The 23084-nt window shown below is 45.5% G+C and overlaps 1 protein-coding gene, 1 non-coding gene and 1 pseudogene across 2 annotated transcripts in view; 2 read left to right on the top strand and 1 right to left on the bottom strand.

Moving 5' to 3' along the window:
* LOC126541154 (sorting nexin-13-like) overlaps nt 1-6817 on the bottom strand; it is a 57571-nt gene extending 50754 nt beyond the window's left edge. The window contains exons 1-3 of the mRNA XM_050187835.2: nt 6701-6817; nt 4941-5053; nt 1224-1332 (exon numbers count right to left, since the gene is read on the bottom strand). Of these exons, the coding sequence (XP_050043792.1) occupies nt 1224-1332; nt 4941-5053 (222 nt within the window). The 5' untranslated portion in view covers nt 6701-6817. The remainder of the gene's footprint in view (nt 1-1223; nt 1333-4940; nt 5054-6700) is intronic.
* Nucleotides 3688-3760, top strand: TRNAQ-CUG (transfer RNA glutamine (anticodon CUG)). The gene has a single exon. It is a non-coding gene; the product is annotated as a tRNA-Gln (tRNA).
* Nucleotides 6818-15482: 8665 nt separating the features above from the next.
* Nucleotides 15483-15643, top strand: LOC126541418 (U2 spliceosomal RNA; annotated as a pseudogene).
* The last annotated feature ends 7441 nt before the right edge of the window (nt 15644-23084 follow it).

A 23084-nucleotide genomic window follows, 5' to 3' on the forward strand; every position in this document is an offset into this window, starting at 1 on the left:
TAGTACAACTTCTGTCATACTATGCAGTAGTTTCACTGTGAGTATGCAATGCTTTTATAAAAAGGAAGCAAGACAAAACAAGAGACACATATCTTTTAGTTGGAAAACAATGCACAATGGCTTGACAGTGACGAGACCTGGTTTCAAGCACTTTACCAGCCACTTCATTGTCAAGGACTTCCATTAATGCATAACAGCTCGAACTCAAAGCGGTGTGTAGTGGAAAGCCTTTCAGCAAGTCGCTGATGTAGCACTCGCAGGAGACCCCTTAAATCAGCCCTGCCTGTATGAGCCCAAATTGTAGGCATGGTTGGCTAGAAATGCTATGGCCTCTTTTCTATTCAACCATACCAAAACAGACAGTTGTGACCACAGGTAACCTTAGCCCTTTATGGATCAGTTGCCACAGGCAACGTACCAGAAATTAATTCTTTTTTTCTTGCGGAGTTTCAGTATTGAGCACAAAGTCTCTGATTAAATGACTTTGGCCAACACTCTATGACAGGCAACAAGCACCGTTTGTTCGTTTAGAGCAGGAACACAAGACGGTGAGGCAAAAAGTTTGACATGTCACTCACTTTCTTTTGAAAACAGTCAAAGGAGACAGAGTGATGAGGAAAGAAGTTTGGCACGTCACTCGCTTTCTTTTGAAAACAGTCAAAGGAGACAGACTGATGCAAGATTTCCAGCTGCAGTGATATGACATACCATGCGTCCTAAGTAACTTGTGCCAAAATTTAAAAAAATATGGAAGTGCCACATAGCTGGACAGCACCGAGGTAATGTTTGCTCGTGTTTGGAGCAAGTCGGACCATTATTTGTACTTTACCTAATTACATAATTAGTTATTAATGAACTGTTTGAATACTACAATTAGAGCAAAAGTGTCAATGAGAAAATTGTAGACCATCCTAAAGAATTTCTGATCCAGCGTTTTGTTGCTCAATACGTGCTACATAAAAATTTTTTCCAAGCCTGAAAGAAAGGCCGCGAAATAGAAAAAGAGTGCTGCGCGTCTAGTCGTGGAGCACTTTTACTGATGTTCATAGTGCACCAAAAGTGTGATCCGATTTTCCGGATTAACATTCCTTTTTCTCTTAGCATCCCTTCAAATGTGTGCAGTGAAGGTGACATGCAGAAATTTTCTCCAATCAAGCTTAACCACATATAGCCCAAGCAAGAACATTTATGGAAATATTCAGAATAGCAAACCATTAGCTTACTTGAGGAAGGCCTTTGATGCTGTGGTTTTCAGGAATGTGTGGTGAAGCAGGGTCATAGGATGGCTCTAGCTGTTGCTGATACTCCATCAGGTAGCCCATAAATATGATGCTTAAAAATGAACAAAGCAATGTATGTAATGAACTCTGGTGAAGCTAGGACAATGACGAATTCTCAGAGCAGTTAGGAGTATCCCTTGCGACAACCCAAAAGCCTTTAACTAAGCATGGAGGCCAGAACAAACAAGCTAATGTTACGTACCACAGTTCCATGACAATATTGTGCTCCTAAGTGAAACATGATCCCGAAACTTTATGAACACAATTATAGCAACAACAGAGACACAACTGGGCTCTAAAAAGCCGATGGTACTACAGTGGCTTTTCTTCCATAATGGTAACTCAAAGGCAAGTAGGGCGATTATATTGATATATTAGCATCTGACAGCATAGCCTGCTGCAACAACACTGAATAAATGAAAGGGAAGCAGAACAAAAAGAATACAAGACTTTGTTAGCCCACCACCATCAAAATGCAGCTGCAGTGGCAAGGGTCCAAGAGTCATAACCATAGAGCCATGGCAGTGGGTACGAGGTCAAACCTTGCACACACGACCATTATTTAGGCACATCTGACTATAGGCAGTGGAGCAATGTGAAACCCTTAGAGTTTTGCTTGCGTTAGTAGCTTCTACAACAAATAATGTTTCTTGAACATGAATCTGAGGATGAGCTGATCATGATTGCACTTCCTGTGGCAAGTTTTAACAGTTTCAAATCACAGCCTTCAAAGTTCTTCCAGACTGATTTTTGTGACTTGGCAGCTTTATGCGTGCACCAAAACTTCAGTACAAGGGTATTTTTGCAACTGCCCCACCAGACTGCAAACGCAATGGCGGAAAAGTGAACCATCGGCGATGCTAACAGCGACAGAATGCCGCAGCCATTGAGAGCCACTGCACCATGTAAGCACATAGCAGTGAAAACGTCTTGCATGCAATAAAAATTGTCAATGCAGTATTATAAGCTGTAAATACTAATTACCAATCGTGGTAACAGATGCAAATAGCGCTAATGCATCTGCAAAATGCACTCCCCTAAAGATGGCTTTCGACGCTGTTCTCACTGTATGCACACAGCCTGTTGCCAGTTTCTGACCAAGAAATCTTCTAACTTTTCCTACTTTTTAAAAACTCCTAGTAAGCACAGTTGCCCTCCTAAGCTAAATTGTCTAGTGAAAATGGCAAGAACTGTTTTGTGCTCCAAGTTTAAAGGCATTGAGACCGTTTTGAAGATGTTACAGACTGGGATCAACTTTGTGTGGGAAAATTAAAAAAATTAAATTATGGGGCTTTACGTGCCAAAACCACTTTCTGATTATGAGGCACGCCGTAGTGGAGGACTCCGGAAATTTCGACCACCTGGGGTTCTTTAACGTGCACCTAAATCTAAGTACACGGGTGTTTTCGCATTTCGCCCCCATCGAAATGCGGCCGCCGTGGCCGGGATTCGATCCCGCGACCTCGTGCTCAGCAGCCTAACACCATAGCCACTGAGCAACCACGGCGGGTTTGTGTGGGAAAATAAGAACAACCTGTGACATGTATATCATAAGAAGCCAACAAACACTGACACCAAGGACAACATGGGGAAATTACTTGTGCTTAATAAATGAAAAAGAAGCAATAAATAAATGGAAATTAAAGTGGATGAAAAAAACAGCTTGCCGCAGGTGGGGAATGATCCCACAACCTTCGCATATCGCGGCGAAATTTCCCCATCCACTTTCTTGGGTATTTATGTTTCCTAGTAGAAACCTGGGAGTGTTAGCCAGCGCCACCACTTGCAGACCTTGGCGGCGGATGTGGCACATCCTTTCTGCCGCAGGCGTCACGAGAACGTGATCTTTTTGGGTGAAGGCAACCGGTCAATAAACCCACACATGCTACCTGAAGGCATCAATGTTGCCAGATTCAAGACCCTCGTTATGTAATAAACGAGAAGAAAGGGGGTTAACTGAGGCGCCCGATTTTTATTAGTCATATCATAAGAAGCCAACAAACACTGACACCAAGGACAACATAGGGGAAATTACTTGTGCTTAATAAATGAAAATAAAGAAACGATAAATAAATGGAAATGAAAGTGGATGAAAAAACAACTTGCTGCAGGTGGGGAATGATCCCACAACCTTCGGATTTCGCATGCGATGCTCTCGGTTAACCCCCTTTCTTCTCGTTTATTACATAACGAGGGTCTCGAATCCTGCAATATTGATGCCTTAAGGTATCATGTGTGGGTTTAGTGACTGGTTGGCTTCACCCAAAAAGATCACATTCTCGTAATGCCTGCAGCAGAAAGGATACTCCACATACGCCGCCAAGGTCTGCGAGTGGTGGCGCTGGCTAACATTCCCAGGGTTCTACTAGATCACATAAATACCCAAGAAAGTGGATGGGGAAACGGTGCCGTGGTAGCTCAATTGGTAGAGCATCGCACGCTGAATGCGAAGGTTGTGGGATCATTCCCCACCTGCGGCAAGTTGTTTTTCATCCACTCTCATTTACATTTATTTATTGTTTCTTTATTTTCATTTATTGAGCACAAGTAATTTCCCATATGTTGTCCTCGGTGTCACTGTTCGTTGGCTTCTTATAATATGACTAATAAAAACTGGGCCCCTCGATTAACCCCCTTTCTTCTCGTCTTTGACATGTATAGTGATTTAGACATGGCACTACCCTAGCTCCTGTGGTTTATCTGCACTTAGGTGACTTTGTCCCAGATGTCCTGTCAATATAATTCGTAAAATGAGCCAGTCCATGCTCCAACAAGCTGTCAGATCTAGTACATGTGGAGGCATGCATCAAATTTAAAGGAAATTGTAAACAGGCAGAGAGACCGAGAAAGAAAACGAAAACAGAATAGTGTAATTTTTTGAATAAATTACTTAACACCACGGTAAAAGAGACTTCACACATTTTTGCAATGACAGTTCTGTCACAGAGGTTTAAGAAGTCTAGCTATTGATGCTATTAGTGGAATAGCTACCCTCTACAACAAAAATTACTTTTATTTGTTAAATGTTTTACGAGTTCTCATTTTTCTAACATGCAAAAGTGGACATTTATTTATTTATTTACATTACTACGTAATTCCTTTTTCACCTTAATATAGTACATATATATTAATTTTACATAAATTCCTAAACAAAGGAATGCATGGGTTATTCTGTAGTGCATTGCCAACTATAGAGCGATTCTTCATTTATAGGGGTGCCAGATTTATGCGTGACACAGTGGTGATGAGAGGGGCTCCCTTGTGACAAAAGTGAAAACAGAACTGCCGGTCAAAACAAGACACTGGTCGATTTGAACGTGTTCATTGACCTGCTCTTCACAGTGGTGTTAAAGTCATTAAGCCTACAGAACTGCAAAGTTTCCATGCCATGTTAACACGCCGTCATACAGTGAGTGCACCGGCTATGGCAGTACATGAATTTTGTTTTCTTTTAGCATCCTACAAGCAACTGCATCCTACAAATGCTCACATGTCACTGTGGGACAAGACCCCACAAGGCACAACAAACTTGCTGGTGCATGGAGCACAACGAACATAAACTGTATGGTATGTGCAAGTGCTACTCCCCTAACAGTCAAATCAAACAGTTAAACTGCTCGTGCCATTGAGACACACCGTTATGTGAGAGTGGATACTCACCCTAAAATGGTTATGAAAATGCAGAGCGGTAGTAAAAGGCAGGCCCAAAATCCAAATGATGACCAGAAAAGAACTATGGCCAACCCCACCCAGCCTAAGGCTCCCAGCGACATCTGGAACACAAGCACATTATTTGTTAATCTTGAATTCATCTCATACCTAGGAGAGCAGTCTAATCGGAAAAAAAAAGCTTAAATCTGACAACAACATTACTAGATGGCTTGTGCTAGCGTAATTATGGCCATAATGTTTCTTCTTCTTGGTAGCACAAGCATGAAGAAGAAAAGGGGTTAGGTGAGTCAAGTGAAGCACTCTGTGCACAATCAGCGACTTTGTCAAATTAAACCTGAGCGATGTTGACTGCCACATAAAATACAAAGTAGAGATGTGCATACAAAACCACTTCACAAAAGCAAGCAGACATATTGACTGACCCTGTTATAAAATAAATCCCAACTAGAATAATTTAGGATGCAAAAATGGTACTGCTCACTTCATTCTGTAACAGATTATCACAGACTGTAAATAAATGTGTCAAATATACATGATACTACAGATCCCACAGAAAGAAAGCAGACTTAATATCATAATATCGACTTCCTGTAGATAACTCATGTCTTCTTTTTCTTCTTTTTCGTAGAAAGAACCGGATCACCGGCTCAAAGTTTATGCATAAGTCAATTATTGGCTGCACACATTACGAGCAAGGAAAAACTATTCCTTCAGCATCGCTGACGGAAAGCGCGGCACGCCAACATTCCGCCGAACGTGGCAGTGCTTTTATTAAAGAGGTTGTGTCTAGCAAGACCTGCCCACTGGAGTGAAATGGAGCCACATTGAGTAAGCAGAGGGCTCAATTTACCCGCAGCTTACTGTCCGTTTTTCTCGGAACTACTCGAAACACATAGCAGAAACATGTCGCGTACTCAGGAGTACATCGTGACCGAATTACTTATCGTTCTTTTCTCTTTTAATATCGCTAGCTACCTCCACTGCTGGCTTTAAAAAAAAAAATATCACATTTCACCGGAGCTGAAAATAATTTCTCTAACAGGGGAAGTTCATTAGTATGGTCGGATTGTGACGTTACGGTGTTGCGCACATTCGAAACCTACTGCCGAGGCAGCTTCGGATGCCGCATTCATAAGATTTAATGCAACCACATGTAAAAGAAAATGCTATGAAAGTGTTGTGGTGGTAGCACGGAACAAAGTTAACGAGCGGTACAATTGATCGACAGCGCTGGGAGGATTTCACGGCCAGCGTCGATCAAATAGCACGAAACCATATACGCAATGAATGAAAGACAGGCGGCGAAAAGACGAACGCGAATTAGGTAACACGAAAGCGTCAGAGTGTCTCCTGCTTTGTAAGCTTCACAGCCTTGGCAAAATGTGCGTCAAGGAATAAGCCGTTGCCAAGACACTGATTTCAAGCAGTAAACATAACAACGTTCGTTTATAATCGCAAGGAAACACCAAATGGGTGATACGCTTCGATTAATTGCTACCGTGCCAGATCTTTTGACGCAGTACCGAAACATACAAAGTGTACTCACAAGCACACCACTTTATGTCAGCAATGACGCCACTTATTTCGCTAATGACGACGAAATGCCGGAAAGCAAGGGAAACCTATTCCGTAACGGGGCGGTAAAAGAGCGACGTAGAAAACCGTAATGAGCGCAGCGGCCGGTCATGAATTGACGCAAGCATTCCATGCAGTCAGCAACAGTATGTATAGCCTGTGCGTCTACTTACATTTAGCGTCGCTCGACCTACGTTCCGAAACTCATGAGATTGTTTTCTTCCCGGTAAACCTAGAGGAAAAACGTCATAGTTGACGGCCGATATGGAACGCACCACCACACAAGGTCAGCCATGTTGGGTTGACGAATGCGCAAATTCCCCGTAAAGTGGCGCCCGGCGCCCTTGGTGCGCTCGCGCCATCTAGTGGGTATCTGAACAACTGCTACGGCGCAAGCACGGCCTCCGAAATTTAGGAGCTCACGCAATGCACAATCTCGGGGGCCACGACGCAAGTTTTGAGCGGTGGCGGATAATTCGAACATTTGTTGTAGAAGGTGTTCTAGCTACGGCATATTTGAATGCAGGAAGTTTGTCTTAAAACAAACATGACGGCCGAAGCACTCAAAGTACAACAGTGGTCCGGTGCACTTGTTAAACGGCGAAAGTACTGCATTGGCGGAGAAATCCCATTAGTGCACTCAGAGTCTAGGGCTTTTAATATTACACGCATTGTGCTTTTTACAGCGAAGCTGTTTATGGCTAGGATTCAGTGCATTTTTCGTGTCCGTCAACAAATCTGTGAAAGCAAAAGCTATTATCATTAGCAATGGCTCGTGCCACTGCTTGCGCGTTCGTCGTCGTCTTTACAACAGCTGGTTCGTTGGCGCGCCTACGCGCGAACGCGCTCTTGCAACTGCTCGCGCGTTCATCGTCGTCGTCGTCTTCCACAGCTGGCTCCATTGCCGCTCATCATGCCAGCGTTCCCATACTGCCCTTCCCTCTGCGAAGGCGCTAACGGCACTGTCCCACTGCTAGTCGGTGCGCTGATTTCGGTCTCAAATCAACATACGCGAAATGAAAACACGAATGTATATAACGAATGTATAACACGAATGAACGCGGACGTATTAAAATAACTGTCAGAGAGTACCTTTCGCCACAATGACCAGCGATCAAGACAATATAATGTGTTCGTACCTTTGTTCAAAATTCTGTGTCACCTCTTTGTCGCGTGCTACACAGCTTCGCTGGTCCTCCACCTTCACAGAGTGGAATGGCTCATGATTTTTATTATTTAATTTCATGGCTAAGAGTGTGGCATGTTCTCTGGATATTATAAGAGATGGATACGGGATGTTAAAAAAATAAAAATATAAGCAGAAAAGCAGCGAGAAGTTGCATATTCCAGTGACGTATACGCAAGGTAACCTTTATTTTATAATAATTAACATCAATAAATAAATCTTAATGTGAATTCTCAGTGACTTCCTCACGCAGGCAGCGTTGCTGCATCGCGGCTTCGACTTTCGCTACCGCAGCCGTACAAAACCCTATCTTACATGGCTAATATGGAGCCTGTATAACGAGACGTGAGAAACAAGAGTTACCATCGAATTACTCGTTAAAAAAAAAAATGAACGCGCATATCAATTATTGTCTCTTCGTTAATGATATATACGCAAAGTAGTTTCCATATAATAATAATGTATTATTACTTTTCAAAGTAAATTCCGGGCTACGTCACACATTGTTTTCCATGTACATTTAATATCGACCGCGGCGTCGCACTTGGGTCTTCATCGCCACACGAACACCATTGTATGGTGGCTTAATCACTGCTACCCTGTTACACTACCATCGCGGATTCTCCCCCATCTCCCCTGCTCCCCCCTCAATTCCCTGACAACTTCGCGTAAAAAAATAAATAATAAAGCTAGAGTTTGTTAGACTACTGTTGTAAATTATCATGTCACTCTGCGGGGTCGATATTAAAAGAAAAAAAGAAAAATGAGGAGCCATTCCACTCTGTGATGGTGGATGACCAGCGAAGCTGTAGGACATCACTGACAAGGGTGCATATATATATATATATATATATATATATATATATATATATATCATTTGGTAATGCTAGTGACAAGAGCTTTGTGATTACTAATATACACTGCATTGGTTCGGTACAACCTTAGACAGAATCTTGGCAAAAGTGAAATCTATGCACGACCGTTGTTGTGTAGTTGAGTAGCTTAACTGCATTGGTGTGGGACTTCGAACCGAACTCTTCTAGCACTCTTCTAGAACCATTTCATGTCTGGTTCTCAAATGTCCACATTGAAGTCTCCAACGATGATCATAGCGGTAGTGACATCAGACTCATCACAGGGCTAACCCACGACAAAGTGTGTGGTCACACTTTGTCGATATCACACTTGGACGTGCCTGGACATATGCTCGTAAACATAGTGGATATCACAGTTCCGTCTTTCGTTTGTACGGCGCAGACAATCGCCACAGTCGGTGGCATTGTCCTCTTGCGAGTCAAAGGCTTACGGTTGCACACACATTTCGCGCCCTTTGCATATGTGGCAACGCCTCTTGCTCGTGAGTCCATGTGCTGTTCACAAACGATTCCAGTATACCCATCGATTTGAAACAATACATATTGATTGATTTATTTCGATAATTAATTAATTTTGAAGCATGCTTAATTTAATTAATTAATGAAGCATGCTTCACCTCGGCCGTGGGTCGGCCCGGTATTGCAATATCTCCGGGATCAGCACGCTCAGAAAATGCACGGAACTTTTGCCATCAACAGCTACGCTGCTAAAAAAAGAAAAAAGAAAAGAAAAGAGAAAGAAACACACACACACACACACACACACAGAGAGAGAGAGAGATCTGCCTCTCCTTGCCCGTATGAATGCACGAATGATAGAAGGGTCACGCTAGGGTAGGAAAAGCGGCTTATAGGCGAGAATTCCTTTCAGGCGGGTCATGCACCGGCGGCACGCAGCTGATAGCTGACGCGAACCGTAAGTTTCACTACACTGCATGTATTTAGTGAGACCAAGTACAACAAAGAAAAGAGTGGTTTTCTGTTGAGCGCGACAAAGTTGCAGGGAAGACAACCACTGAATGCTGAGAAAGGAGGTTTAAATCTGTTTTCGAACTCGTGCCGCATCGCATGCCTCGCATTATCCTTTGTGCCTACATGAAACATTACAGGTATAAAACTTGCTGTACAAACTAGGCTAGATCAAGGAACCATCAATTGATCTCGTTGTACGGCACAGTTTCGGATGATACGCCGAGCTCTAAAAGCAGGCCTTCTTTACACGATACGAATAATCTCACGCGAAATGAACTTGGTGGGAGAGATAACGGCGGAGTTTCTCGTGCCATTTCAACGCGTCAGTTGGCTTTGTATCTGCTTTGAGCACGGGAGCCCTCTTCACAGTGGCTGCATCCTGTTTGCGGTGTCGAAATGCAATATGTCATCGCTGCAATAAATTCATAATCAAAGCATTTATCTTTTTTTTTCATTGCAGCGGGTATCTGGACGTCAGTAAAAACAGTTATCTGACTCTGGTAGCATGTTTCCGCCAAGGCGTATATAGCCGAGAACTTCGCTGTTTGTGATCGTCATAGCTTCGTTGCATTCTGACATCGCTTATGCATTGAAAAACACGCAATGAAGCCGACCCGGAGGAGGTGGGCAGGGACTAGGTGCGGTGGCACAGGCACTTTGCGCTGAGCCCTCCCCCTCTACCTTTTCGTTTCCCCCTTGAAGTATCTATCCTAGACCCTCACCTGCACGAAGCAATATGCAAATAATGCTGTTTTATTTGACCCTGCGTACTTTTAAAATAAAGGACCGTGGGTTACAGGACATCTACGTGCGCTCATCTGCTCTTTGATCTGCATTATATGACCTGGCGTGCGAAGGGCAACAATATAATTATTGATTGGTCAAAATCAATGATTCATGTAATCTTGATCATAAATGTCGCGTGCGTGAAATTTATTTCGTGGAGTTAAAGAGACGACCCGGACGAAGCTGATACATTTCATGGCATTCTGATTGGGGGGGGGGGTTATATATGCGTTACTTCGAATTGTCCGTTACGAATACCTTCCATCTATTCCTTGCCTCGTGATCGGCTTGACGTAAGCGACTCGCCGCGGAGTACGTGACGCCGTTCGGAGCTGATAACAGCGCGGTGGAGGCATGCCGTAAGCGGGTCACCCTGTGCAGGGCGTGTAGTACGCACCACGCGTCGCGTGGCTGATACCGGCTTATCGGCGCACTAAGCGAAAGAGGCGCTAAAAACAAAGGCAGCCCACTCGAGCGCCCTTCGCGTTGAAAACATCCCATTGCGCTGTCCTGACTGAGTAACAAAACACTGTGAAGGCCAGCTTTGTCGCTGGATATTCCAAACGCACGTGATCGCTATCGAACAATCCGTAAGGCTGTTAGAGCACAGCAGAGAAAAGCATATGCATTATAATTATTTCATCATCATCCTGGTTACGCCCACTGCAGGGCAAAGGCCTCGCCCATACTTCTCCAACTAACCCGGTCATGTACTAACTGTGGCCATGTTGTTCCTCCAAACTTCTTAATATCATCCGCCCCCCTAACTTTCTGCCGCCAACTGCTACGCTTCCCTTACCTTGGAATCCAGTCTGTAACCCTTAATGATGATCGGTTATCTTCCCTTCTCATTACACGTCCTGCCCATGCCCATTTGTTTTTTTTTATTTCAACTAAGATGTCATTAACTCGCGTTTGTTCCCTCACCCAATCTGCTCTTTTCTTATCCCTTAACGTTACATCCATCATTCTTCTTTCCATAGCTCGTTGTGTCGTCCTCAATTTAAGTGGAACCATTTTCGTAAGCCTCCAGGTTTCTGCCCCGTACGTGAGTACTGGTACGTCTTGGTAAGAGTGGCATAATTATTTAAACATTATTTAATGTTTATGTAGTGTCCGGACAAAAATCGTCATCACGCTTCGCCTATATGCACTTCATTTATGCACTTCTAATGCCCGAGGGTGCCAGATCAAATCCCCGCCGGCAACCAAGTACAGGGTAATTGAAAGTCCAGGTGGGCAACCAGGAGTAATAGAAAGAAAGGGAGGGAAACAGAGACAGCAAATTGGGTACAAAGAATGCCAACGAAGAGGATCATGGAGATTTACAAGAACGAGAAAAAGGAAATTAGATGGTAAAATCTGTACTATAACACGAAGGAAAGTGCCTTGCTTTTTGATGCTAGAGCTGGTTGCATAAGGACAAAAACATATCGGAGCCAATATTCGAAATTAAATTAAGCATGTTTATGCTGCAGTAGAAAAATACGAAGACTACTCAGGATATTCTATAACGGAATGCGAAGGGATTCACCCAGCGAGATGGAACGTATCGTACAATTTGCAGAAGTGCTTGGATTTAAAGTAGACGGAAGTATCAACCGGTCAGCAGTCGAGATGAGCAAGGGACGTTTTGAGTATGGGCGGAAAGAAAGTAGGGAAAACACTGACACGACGGGATCCATTACATGCATATATAGGCAGCGCCACAAGGTAGATAGAAAAGAATAAAGAGGTGTGCGCAAGAATGCTATAGTAGCGAAAACACTTATAGCATATTGTAGTAACTCAAGCAGGCTAGGTGACGATTTGCCCCCACCACGTTTCAAATTAGACGCAAATAAATCATCATCATCATCACAATCATCATCGTCATATCCCGGCTGCTCGTCGGTGCTATATGGAATGGAAAAGCAAGGCATCAAATTAGAACAGTCGAAATGGGCGGAAACAAATGACGTATTGGGGGGAACTGAATGGGTTCAGACCAGGGTAGACAGAAGATAATATTTTTGTTCTAACTCAGTGCATAAAGTTACCAGTAGCTCTGAACATACCTTTATGGATAGCATTTCTAGATATTAAGGGGGCTTACGACAACGTAGACAGGGACTTGTTATGGGATATTCTCAAGCATGAAGGCGCGGATGACGATTTCATGGAAATTATAAGGGAGATTATACACACAACTGGAGTAAAAATTATAGGAAGGCCGAAATTGTAATGAAGTGGCGGGAATTCACCAAGATTGACTGAAGCAAGGATGCACTCTGTCTCCATTGTTCATGCTTTATGTTAAGGGCATAGCAAGACAAGTGGAAAATAGGCAATTAGGATTTGAATTGTCATGCACGCGTAATGGACAAATAGTGCAACAGAAGGTCACCGCACTAATGTATGCGCACGACATATTGCTACTAGCGGACAATGCAAGAGCTTTACAGAGTGGGAGCCGTCGCAGGGAGTGATATTTGGACACCGCATATGGCAACATGATTAGCAGAGATATTGAGGAATTCTGTTCAGAAGAAAAGGAAATACTTTAATGAAAGACAATACGAATATTGCGAGGAACGACGACCACACAATACCACTAAGGCGATTGTAATGGTATACAGGAACAGTTCACTGTGTGCATAGTTATATATATATATATATATATATATATATATATATATATATATATATATATATATATATATATATATATATATATATATATATATATATATATATATATCCGGCCTAGGACAAAAGCTTGTGGACCGCGTGTGGGGTGCGAAAACACCATAATTTCATTGAATTCAGTGTGTACAACTAGGACATGAATGCCGCGCTACAATTTTTGAGCGAGGCCTGTCGCAGTCGGAAGTTTCATGTATAGGCCATGACGAAACTCAGCGCTTTCTCTATGGGCGCTGTCCACAAACTTTTGTCCCCGACTGTAAACATGACTGGCATCGGTAATGCTCGAATCCGTTCGCGATACCATTTTGCTGTTTACGAACAGCTGCCTCGTCCAGCTTCCGGCTTTCTCCACAGAAATAGAGCGCGCAAAAAAAACCGAGCCGCATGTTGCGCGTGGGAAAATATAACCCCGCCGATTTTCAAGAGTTTTCGTCTACAGGTAATCACAAATATACAAATAAATTTCTCCGCATAACACATGAAAAATTATAAATTTATGTGCTTGAAGCGTGATGAGAATTTCCCTTTATCTGCAAAATGTATATCTATAAAGGAGTGTCTTCTACGTTGAACTAATTGAAAACACGTTTAAATTATTGGGTTTAACGTGCCAAAACCACTTTCTGATTATGAGGCACGCCGTAGTGGAGGACTGCGGAAATTTCGACCACCTGGGGTTCTTTAACGCGCACCTACATCTAAGAACACGGGTGTTTTCGCATTTCGCCCCATCGAAATGCGGCCGCCGTGGCCGGGATTCGATCCCGCGACCTCGTGCTCAGCAGCCCTACACAATAGCCACTGAGCAACCACGGCGGGTGAAAACACGTTTCTTGCGAGACATGCGCCGCAGAACGGCTGTGGGCAGCCGAGCGACCCCAGCCGTGGACAAGCACACATTTTAACGTGATAGCTTTAAGGGCCCTGTGTCGCAGAAAATATGGCGTCGGTGGAGTTGTGCGTGAGCGAAAATCGCCGCACATATTTAAGTACATATTTAAGTCACGCCTTGCTGTATGACACGCAGTATATATGCGGGTTATATTGCCAAACCGTTCTATCGCTAAAGTTGCTCATACCTAGTCTTACATTCTTGACAAAGTCATTCCTCAGAATTGTGAGAATGGCAGCCCACAAACGAGTGTCATCAAACAAAGCACCGGCAGCGCATGCCTTTTATGTTGAATGTTTTCAGAGTGAAATATTAAAAGTACGAAACAATAACAGAAACCTGAAAATGACATTTTTCTGGCGTGGCTGTGCACTGCCTCCGGGATCGGCCCACGCAAGAGACCGCGTTTCTCGCAGAAAGCTCGCCTTCGTCCATAGCGTTCGCCGCCGGCGTTTACCGGTGAACATTACGCTTACATAAGCTGCAGTTGCCGGCAAGCGTGAGAAGCAGTCGGGGATCTTTGAATGCCGTCGCATTCCACTCTTAAAGGCGAAGTTTAAGCGTCCTTCACGTTTTACAGCGTAGGCTGATACGGGCTGATTCCAATAGCCGTTTCGGTTGGCGATGGTGTCCGCCGCCGCCGGTGTCCGGTGTCTGTCGCATCTATTACCTATAGCGCGCGAGAAGCCACTCGATGTTACAGGCGCGCCGCGTTGCGTCGATACGCGCTCACTTTGCATTGGATTTACATATAGTATTCCATATAAAACCATACTTATCCAAGGGATTCACGTTTTAATGTTTCGTGCACGCACACGCTTAACTTTCACGTTGGGACGATGCATCGTTTGAAAGGGAGTAAAATGTCACGTCCGTAGTGCGGCAAGGACAATGAGAAAAATAAGACATATCGCCATTTAGAAAAATTCAGCGCCATTCCAGTCTGTAAAGGTGGATGACCAGCGAAGCTGTGTATATGGGCCCCCCAATGACGAACTGTCTATTGCTTTTCTTAAAATGCCGTATGCACATAAATGGGAGGCGAGGCGCGACTATATAGTCGCTCCTCCACGATGTTGAGCCTAGGAAGATAATGAGGCCCCAAAGGAGGGGGGGGGGGTATACACACCCATGTATTGTTGCAAAACGCGGCACGACACATTTTACTATAGCGAATCCCGGCACGTAGAAAAGACACGCACCTGGCCGCACTCAGAGGGCACACAATACTTCACCGTAGCCTAAAGGCGATCGTGCGTTGGTCGACGTCCTGCAGTCCAGTAATGGTTGTGAGGTCACCACAAGCGGTCACGCACAACACGTACGAGCCACAAAAAATTGGTTTCCCACAAACTCCCTCTGAAACCTGGCCGTTGTTCCGGTGAAATGTTCCAAGTTTGCGGGATCGGGGCCACCCGGGCGGTTCGCATTTCTTTACGCCTCGCGGTCCTGGCGGGCCTCACGCTTACGGAACCGTCACCACGGGAGAGCGGAAGGAGAGAAGATACGCAAGCGCTTCGAACGCCAACAAATGAGAGGGCTGTGCGAACGTAGGCATGGCCGACGTGGGTCAAAGTGTGGTTTCTGTTCTTATCAGCTTAATATCTGATACGGGTTGTATTTGGAACTATGATATTAAATTTATTTTTGCAAGTTGCTTCACCTCCGCCGCGGGTCGGCCCGTTATGGCACCATCTTCGGTATCGGCCCACGTATGGAGATAAATTCTCGATCTACACGGCTCGATAGAGGCACGCAATTTTTTCCAAAACCAATCCATACACAGCTTCGCTGTAGAAAACAGCCAACAAGAAGTATTATTAAACCGTATTAAACGCGGTATTAGACAGCCCGTTCTTGCTGTCTATGCGGACTGAGTGCTTTGGAATCTCCACTTGCATCGTGACATCTGCGCCGCGTAATCTCGCTACCTAACTTACCGCTTCACAACGCGTTATGGCGCCACTTCGCAAGGAACGAACCGCTGCTGAAGAAGCGACTCGTAGAGCTACGCGCGCTGCTGCAACCAGGCAACGTCGGGCTCAGCAGACCACTGTGCGGAGAACAGCACAAGCCGCAGGACGTCGTCGGCGCTGGGCGGACAGTTTAGCTCGTTCTCGAGAAAACGACGCCAAATAACTTCGCCGTAAGGATCCTCAAGTGCGTGCTGACGAAACTCAGGCACGATCGACAGCTTCTACGCGAGCAACCTTACATGCGCGCAGCCGAAAATGCGGCCCGACAGCTTCGCTGCGAAGACCCTCATGTGCGTGCAGCAGAAGATGAGGCCCGGGAGCTTCGCCGTGCATGATAACCGTCAACATAGACGCAATGGGCCGTCTGGTCAATCGTGCGGTTGGGAACCTCGCCCACGTTGAGGTAGACGATTAGGGAATCGCAAGAAGAGTGTGGCTAAGGTTCGACGGTGGTGCCACGGGAAGACTGGCACGGCTAAAGGGAGCACGCGGTTGCTCAGTGTACTCGGGAGCGCTGTCCGCCCCGAGTGGGTACAACTTGAACAACACACGGTGACCACAACGTTGGACCATAAGGTTGACATCACATGTCCTTGCCCACATTTTTCCGTAGTGCAGGCTAGTTCAATAACGATTCATAAGTCTCAAGGTGGCACATATATACTAGCGTTGTTTGCGAATACAACAAACGTCACCCCCAGAAACTTGTATACGAGGTACTGAGTCGAGCCACTCCACTTGGTGGCCTTTATATCCCGAACGCTGAAGACGACTTCACCTTTTCCCACGCCGCCGAAAACACAGATCCAGCGTTGCGTGACGATTTCCATAGACGCAAACAACATCGCCTTGACACAATCATGCAACGTTGCTTTGCACTGCCCGATCAGCCCCACCGATTCGCCATATGCTCTCTCAATGTACGTTGCCTGGCTACACACAGGCTTGACGTCGTGCCGACTACATCTTAATTAATGCGAGTATCCCTACTCTGTTGCTCCGAAACCTGGGTTCGCCCACGTGACGTCACTGGCTACAGATTGTCGTGTCAGCAAATAGAACTGCGCACCAGGCCTCGGGTGTGGCAATATACGAACGAGGAAATGAGTGTGTACCATTCAAACTCGTAAGGAGCACCGGATGTGGACTTTGCCGACGTGTGCGCAGTGCGTAACTCCGAGGATGTTGTGGTGGCCTCACTGTATGTGTCGCCAGGTGCTCAACACGGGAAGATTGCGGACTTCTTGGCATACACCTCGTTCCTCAGCCCGACGTGCCCCTAATTGCCACAGGCAGTTTCAAGAAAAACGCGAAGGGTCCCCACAACGCCGGGTTCGTACACTACGTGCAAGAAGTCCTCGGCGTGGAACTAGTGTCACGTGCACAATTCAGCTCTTCGCGTGCCGGTTCTTGCTTGAAATTTGTGTTTACAAACATCAAAGTGCCCTCACTGTCCCGCTGCATGTCCTTCTAGACATACTTTTCAGACCATAAAGCACACCTGAGTGAGTTTCAGTAAATGCACGCAAATAAAAACACGACTTTCAACATACTAACTACTCGCAGTTACATTGTTCAATCAGCTTACGAATGTCTCCTATGGAGACCAGCTTACATTGTGACTAGGCCGGGTGTGCCACGGAGGACTGTGGCATTTTTATTTCTCTTTGGGACAAAGGACCGAAGTTAATATTTTGAGGGTTCACTACCTCTGTTCACAAAAAGTTTATTTCAACAAGAGACGATACGAACGCTCACTACCTACGCCAAAAGAAATGTTATACGACAGACACTCATGACTGTAAGTATTACAAATTGCTGATATCACAGTTACAATACAGTTCAATGCTAAATACCTACAATGGCGTACACAAAAGGAATTTTATTGAACAAATTCTCGATGGTGAACATAATTACAAACCGACAAAGTGTGCATAAAACTTATACAAATGGTGGTTTGCACACTAATGTAAAGTGTACACAAAAAACATACAGATGGTACCTGATACCTTGAACACAAGCAAGTGAATTCTAGCAATGAACATAATGAAGGTTTCATACTACCGACTTGTTTGAACCTTCACTAGTCTAAGAACAGCACGAAAATGTATAAGTTATACAAAATTAGGCATACAACTTGTGTTATCACATAACAACGAAGCAGTAGTTTATACACTGGTTAAGTGGTACATTATACAAAAGGGAGGGTAATTGCAGATCACTGTAGCACTATAACACGTTGTATTGTGTGTGTCCTTAATAGGAACAATAGGTAATGAAACGTGCCGTTTTGTAAATAAAAGAATCTCGTGTGCCATCTCCCGAGAAAGGCCTCCTCACCGTTGGCCTCTAGATCCTCCGAAAGGGATTTCCAGAATAAAAGACTAATTCTTTGCTTGGCAGGATAGGCCGCCTTTACCGGCTGTCTACGGACCTCTGCGAGGCTTCGTCTCTTCCAAATTAAAAACATAGTGCAAATTATAATCAGGTAATCAAATGATCCACATCTTTTTCTCGGTCTTTGATGTCCATCTATATTTAACGTGTGTTTCACAAGTCTCCAAATTATTTTTGCAGGCAGACACTCGAACAAGGCGTGTTGGGTTGTCTCGATTCCACTACAGTTAGAACAAAGTGCGTTTGGAAGTATTCCAAATTTATGAAGGCGTTCTCTTGTCGGCAGCACTTGCCATCTACGCTTCCAGACGAAATCTTGAATTTTTTGAGGTAACCAGAAACGGGGCCAGTCCTGCCAAATTTCCTCTGAGGTCTTCAATTTTTTCCTCAGGGATTAACTGTCTGTGTGTCGGGTCTTCAATAATACTGGATACATGATCTCTTCCAATATCATTTTTGAGCATGGGAGTAACATTGAGGTATGAAAGGTACGCAGGAAATACGATCATGGTACATTAGTGTCATGCGTAGCTATTCTGGGCAACCATCTCAGTCGTGCTGACAAACCGTATCACTTTTGATTTATTATATGCTAAATTTACTAGCAGGCACAGTGCAAAACGATGTAGTCATAAAGCGCACTGCTCGCAGCATGTGCCCTTTTATGCATTTAATACACTTTAAATAGAGCAAAAGGTGCACGATAATATTTTTTGCGGACCTTCAAGTTGCACCGTAGCATTGAAAAAGCACAGGTGCAGGTAGATTTGCGATGGAGATTTGCAAGAGAAGAATAAATGCAACCTATACTTTCCTTCTCACACTAAACCCGTTGTAATGCGGCGCATGCGCTCTCTCGGCTCTGTTTGCAGACTACCGAGGGAATTCAATTCTCCTACACTGTTCCGCAAGTTGTACACAACAATCTGCGAAATTGTGAACTCCTCGGGGGCAAGTAAGCGGGTTGAGACGCATGGCGCGTTTTGATTTGGCCTTAGGGAGGCGCAGTTAGAGCGCAGGCGAGAGCTTGCGCGGAGAAGGAACGCGGGCATAACACAGGCTTCTGAGAGCGAGAGCAAGGTAGACGTGGCAGCGTGGCGATGCCCTCTCCCCTCTCGCAGCGCCCAGCGTACTGGTGTTCCCTCTCGGCCGCTATGCTCCGTCGAGGCCTGCTCTTGACGTGGCGTCGCGGCCAATGAGAATTTAAGTGCCTGTTTGCTGCTACAGACGACAGACGCCGGCCTTTTCACGCAATGGGCCATTTGACGCTTTCGCATCAAAATTTTAATTCAATTTAATTTCTTGACGTGTGGACCATCTCACTCGTGAGTTTGTGCCATCTGTTAAGAAATCGAAATCAACCTATCGTTGGGTAATGTGCCACCGTTTCTGAGGTCATCGTCATCACCACCAGGGAATCGATCACGGGCGCGCTGCGTGTGAGCTGTCGTGCAAACTACGGGATTGTCGTTGTGCCGTCGTCGCTGTCACCGTCATCGTATTTGTCGCAGACATCGTTGTTGTCATGCCAGTGTCTCGCCGTTGTGGTTTAACTGGCTACTGCTGCTTGGGTTCATAACTACTTGCGCCATGCAAGTTGGGGAGGTTTACTACACATTCTATTTACGCCGCAAAAACAGACTCGGCTTTTGTGTGTTGTGTTCTTTATGTGCTGTCTGTTTTCGCGACATTAAAAGAATGTATAGTAAAACGCTGCTTAGGTGGCAACGAGGGTTTTTCTTTAAGGCTCTAAATTTTCTTGTTCAACCGCGAAAGATCCTTTTCGACGAGGTTGCGTAGATCTCCTGTGCAGGGATAGCCGTGCGCATACTAGGACACATAGAAGTCCGGTCGTTCATTGTGCACAGTGGTCGCCCTATGGCAGGTGTCATTTCCGATGTCGGGATTGACACTGGTGACGAAGAGTTCTAAAGGCTTCTGTTTTTAACAGTGAAAGTAATTGATTTCCATCGATTCGGCCGCTCGACGAGCACCAAGATTCTCTTAGAGGGAGACACGCTATCTGATCATGTCAAGGTGGGCTACGTGAGAAACCCGGTGCGCACTTAATGCACAAAACTACTCCCTGACAGCGTTGTGTGCACAGGCCTGACGGTATGCCTCTGATGCGCAGGCAGCCATGACATGAAGTGCTCAAGAAATGAAGTGTTCGAATTGCGACGGACCACACGAAGCCAATGCCAAGAATTGTCCCAAATAGAAAAAGGAGATAAAAGAAAATTTCGGCAGCACCCATCTCACGATGACTCGATGGTAATGCGTTAGCATTGAATCAGTATAGCGACACAACGTAATGCCACCGTCGAAAGGAGCGATGTACGAGGCATGTACTGCAGCGGGACTCCCCTTTCGTGCTTCCCTAACAAAACACGACGCCATCTAGTGCCGCCGCGGCGAAGCCTGCGCGTGGTCTTCGAAATACACGGGTGGCGGTGCGTGAGAACGCCGGAGAAACGCGTCATGAGGCAACCGGGCTCCTCCATCGCGCTTCTTTCTGGACACAGTGCGCCATCCAGTGGCACTGCTGCGAAGTGCGCGCGTGGCCTCGGAGACGAGAAGCATGGCGCGACGGTGCCTCCGAACGCTGAGAACTGTTCTCTCGCTTGACGCACAATCAGTAGCGTTCACTCAGTACTCACTTTGGCGAGAGGTTCATTGAAGAGCGGCACGTACACGGTGCTATCATGACGCAACTCGCTAAAGCGTTGGCGTGAAAGCTGCTCATTCAAAGGGGCACACACCCGGCGCACTTATAGCGCAGCCTGCGCATTAGTCGCATGGCTGTTCACGAGGAATTCTTGTGACGTGGGTTCAGTTGCGCTCAGCATCTGAGAAATTTCGCGGATCTATTTTCGTGATTGTGGAGCGGCGCATTCCCAGTGGCACATTCCCTGTGGCACATGCCTAGTTAATCAAGTTGGCGTCAAAGGCGTTCATTGAAGACCGGCACAGACCGAGAGGCACATACCCAGTGCTCCAAGCCAACGTCAAAGAGTTTTTTAGAATAGCTTTACCTACCCTGCCCCGCATCTAATGTGACCCATTCGGCGTGAAAGCGGCTCGTTGAAGAGCGACACGCATCTGCACATTGGCACATACTCAATGACCCAAGTTCGTCCGATGGTTGGTTTAGAGCAGCTGTACTGTTACCTCAGTACAGCTGTCTGTCTGATTAACAGACAGACAGACAGACAGACAGACAGACAGACAGACAGACAGACAGACAGACAGACAGACAGACAGACAGACAGACAGACAGACAGACAGATAGATAGATAGATAGATAGATAGATAGATAGATAGATAGATAGATAGATAGATAGATAGATAGATAGCCCTTGGAAAGTGCGTGAAGTACCCGAAGAATATTCAAACGCATTAAAATGCTGAACCAAAAGTACAGCACCGGAGGAGACTATCGCGTCGTCGACATGGACAAACTGTAGGTCCGAATGAGAGCTTCTTGGCTCCAGTTCCGCTGGTCCAGCAGCATGTGGTTGAATCGGCATCGATGGGCCTTTCCGGTTCACCGCTCCATACCAGAAGCGCAAGCCCGGAATCGAATGTATATATGGCCACGCTTACCAACGCGGACACGGGCCTTATACTATCAGCGCAAGCTTCGACAAGGCACCGAGAAATCCCCATCAGAATCGGTCATCAAAGGCATGCTACGACAAATAATCGGCGTCCTGCAGCTGCTATACTCTCTGGTTTAAATACCCCCGTAGCGCTAACATCTGCAAAAAATATGCAAGCTATAGACAGTCTCCTGTAGATATACTGCAAAAGAAGTCAAGGGGAACTTGGTTATACCTAAGTGGATGAATGCGAAAGTATTGCGACCACCGCGCGATGCTTAGACATTATGCCACAGCGCAAGGTAATGGGTTCGACTCCGGCCAAAGATAGAGGGTTCGTAGCCTTTTTGTACCATCGGGTGATCACGCCGACAACGCTGGATTTCGCGCCTCATGAGCCATTTAATGCTTTCGCATTTATAACATCTACCTCTGCCCGTGAAGGTGAGTGTGCTGTGAAGTGTGCATGTACGCGTTCCACAGAAACAGTGTGCTGGGAACTGGAGCCCTCGTCGTCATCTTCACCATACAAGCAAACTTCTTCCTCTTCACATCCTATCTGTTGTTCTCCCAAATTTCTTCCCCAGCATGGAAAAGTAGGCCAGATGCACTTAACCCACGCACACCTCTTCACCTTTCTGCCTGTAAAATGCTCTCTCTCTCACACACCTTTACAGGCTGCATGCTGCGTCAAGCTTTCTATTCGCTTCCGTGAGTCTTTCTTTAAATACAATTCATGCGGGAACTATGCTGAAATCACACGGAGTTCGCTTCATTTCCATTAGAATCATTTGAAGGATATACCTAAATTACCACACACACACGCAAACACGCTCGCACGCCCCCCCCCCCCCCCCCCTCACACACACAGACACACTTACAAAAGAACGGTACATTGAAGTGATGTAAAAAAAAATCGCAGTTCCGCCGGGAAGGCGAAGCACCGATTGCGATTATAGCAGATTAGTAGATAGTACGAAGATTAGTAAGAAGTAAGGATAGTAGTTTCATCGACCGTATAAACATGTAAACATTCGCTTACTAACTAAATTAACAATGATAGAATGCGTGCGCGTGACTCAACGAGTACGTAGAAAGGAACAGACATACGGAGACAGCGCTGTCATGGTGTGTCTGCTTCTTTCTACGTCCTTGTTCAGTCGCGCTTACACATTCTATCATG

This window comes from Dermacentor andersoni, chromosome 2 (assembly GCF_023375885.2).
Source record: "Dermacentor andersoni chromosome 2, qqDerAnde1_hic_scaffold, whole genome shotgun sequence".
NCBI classification, from domain to species: Eukaryota; Metazoa; Arthropoda; class Arachnida; order Ixodida; family Ixodidae; genus Dermacentor; species Dermacentor andersoni.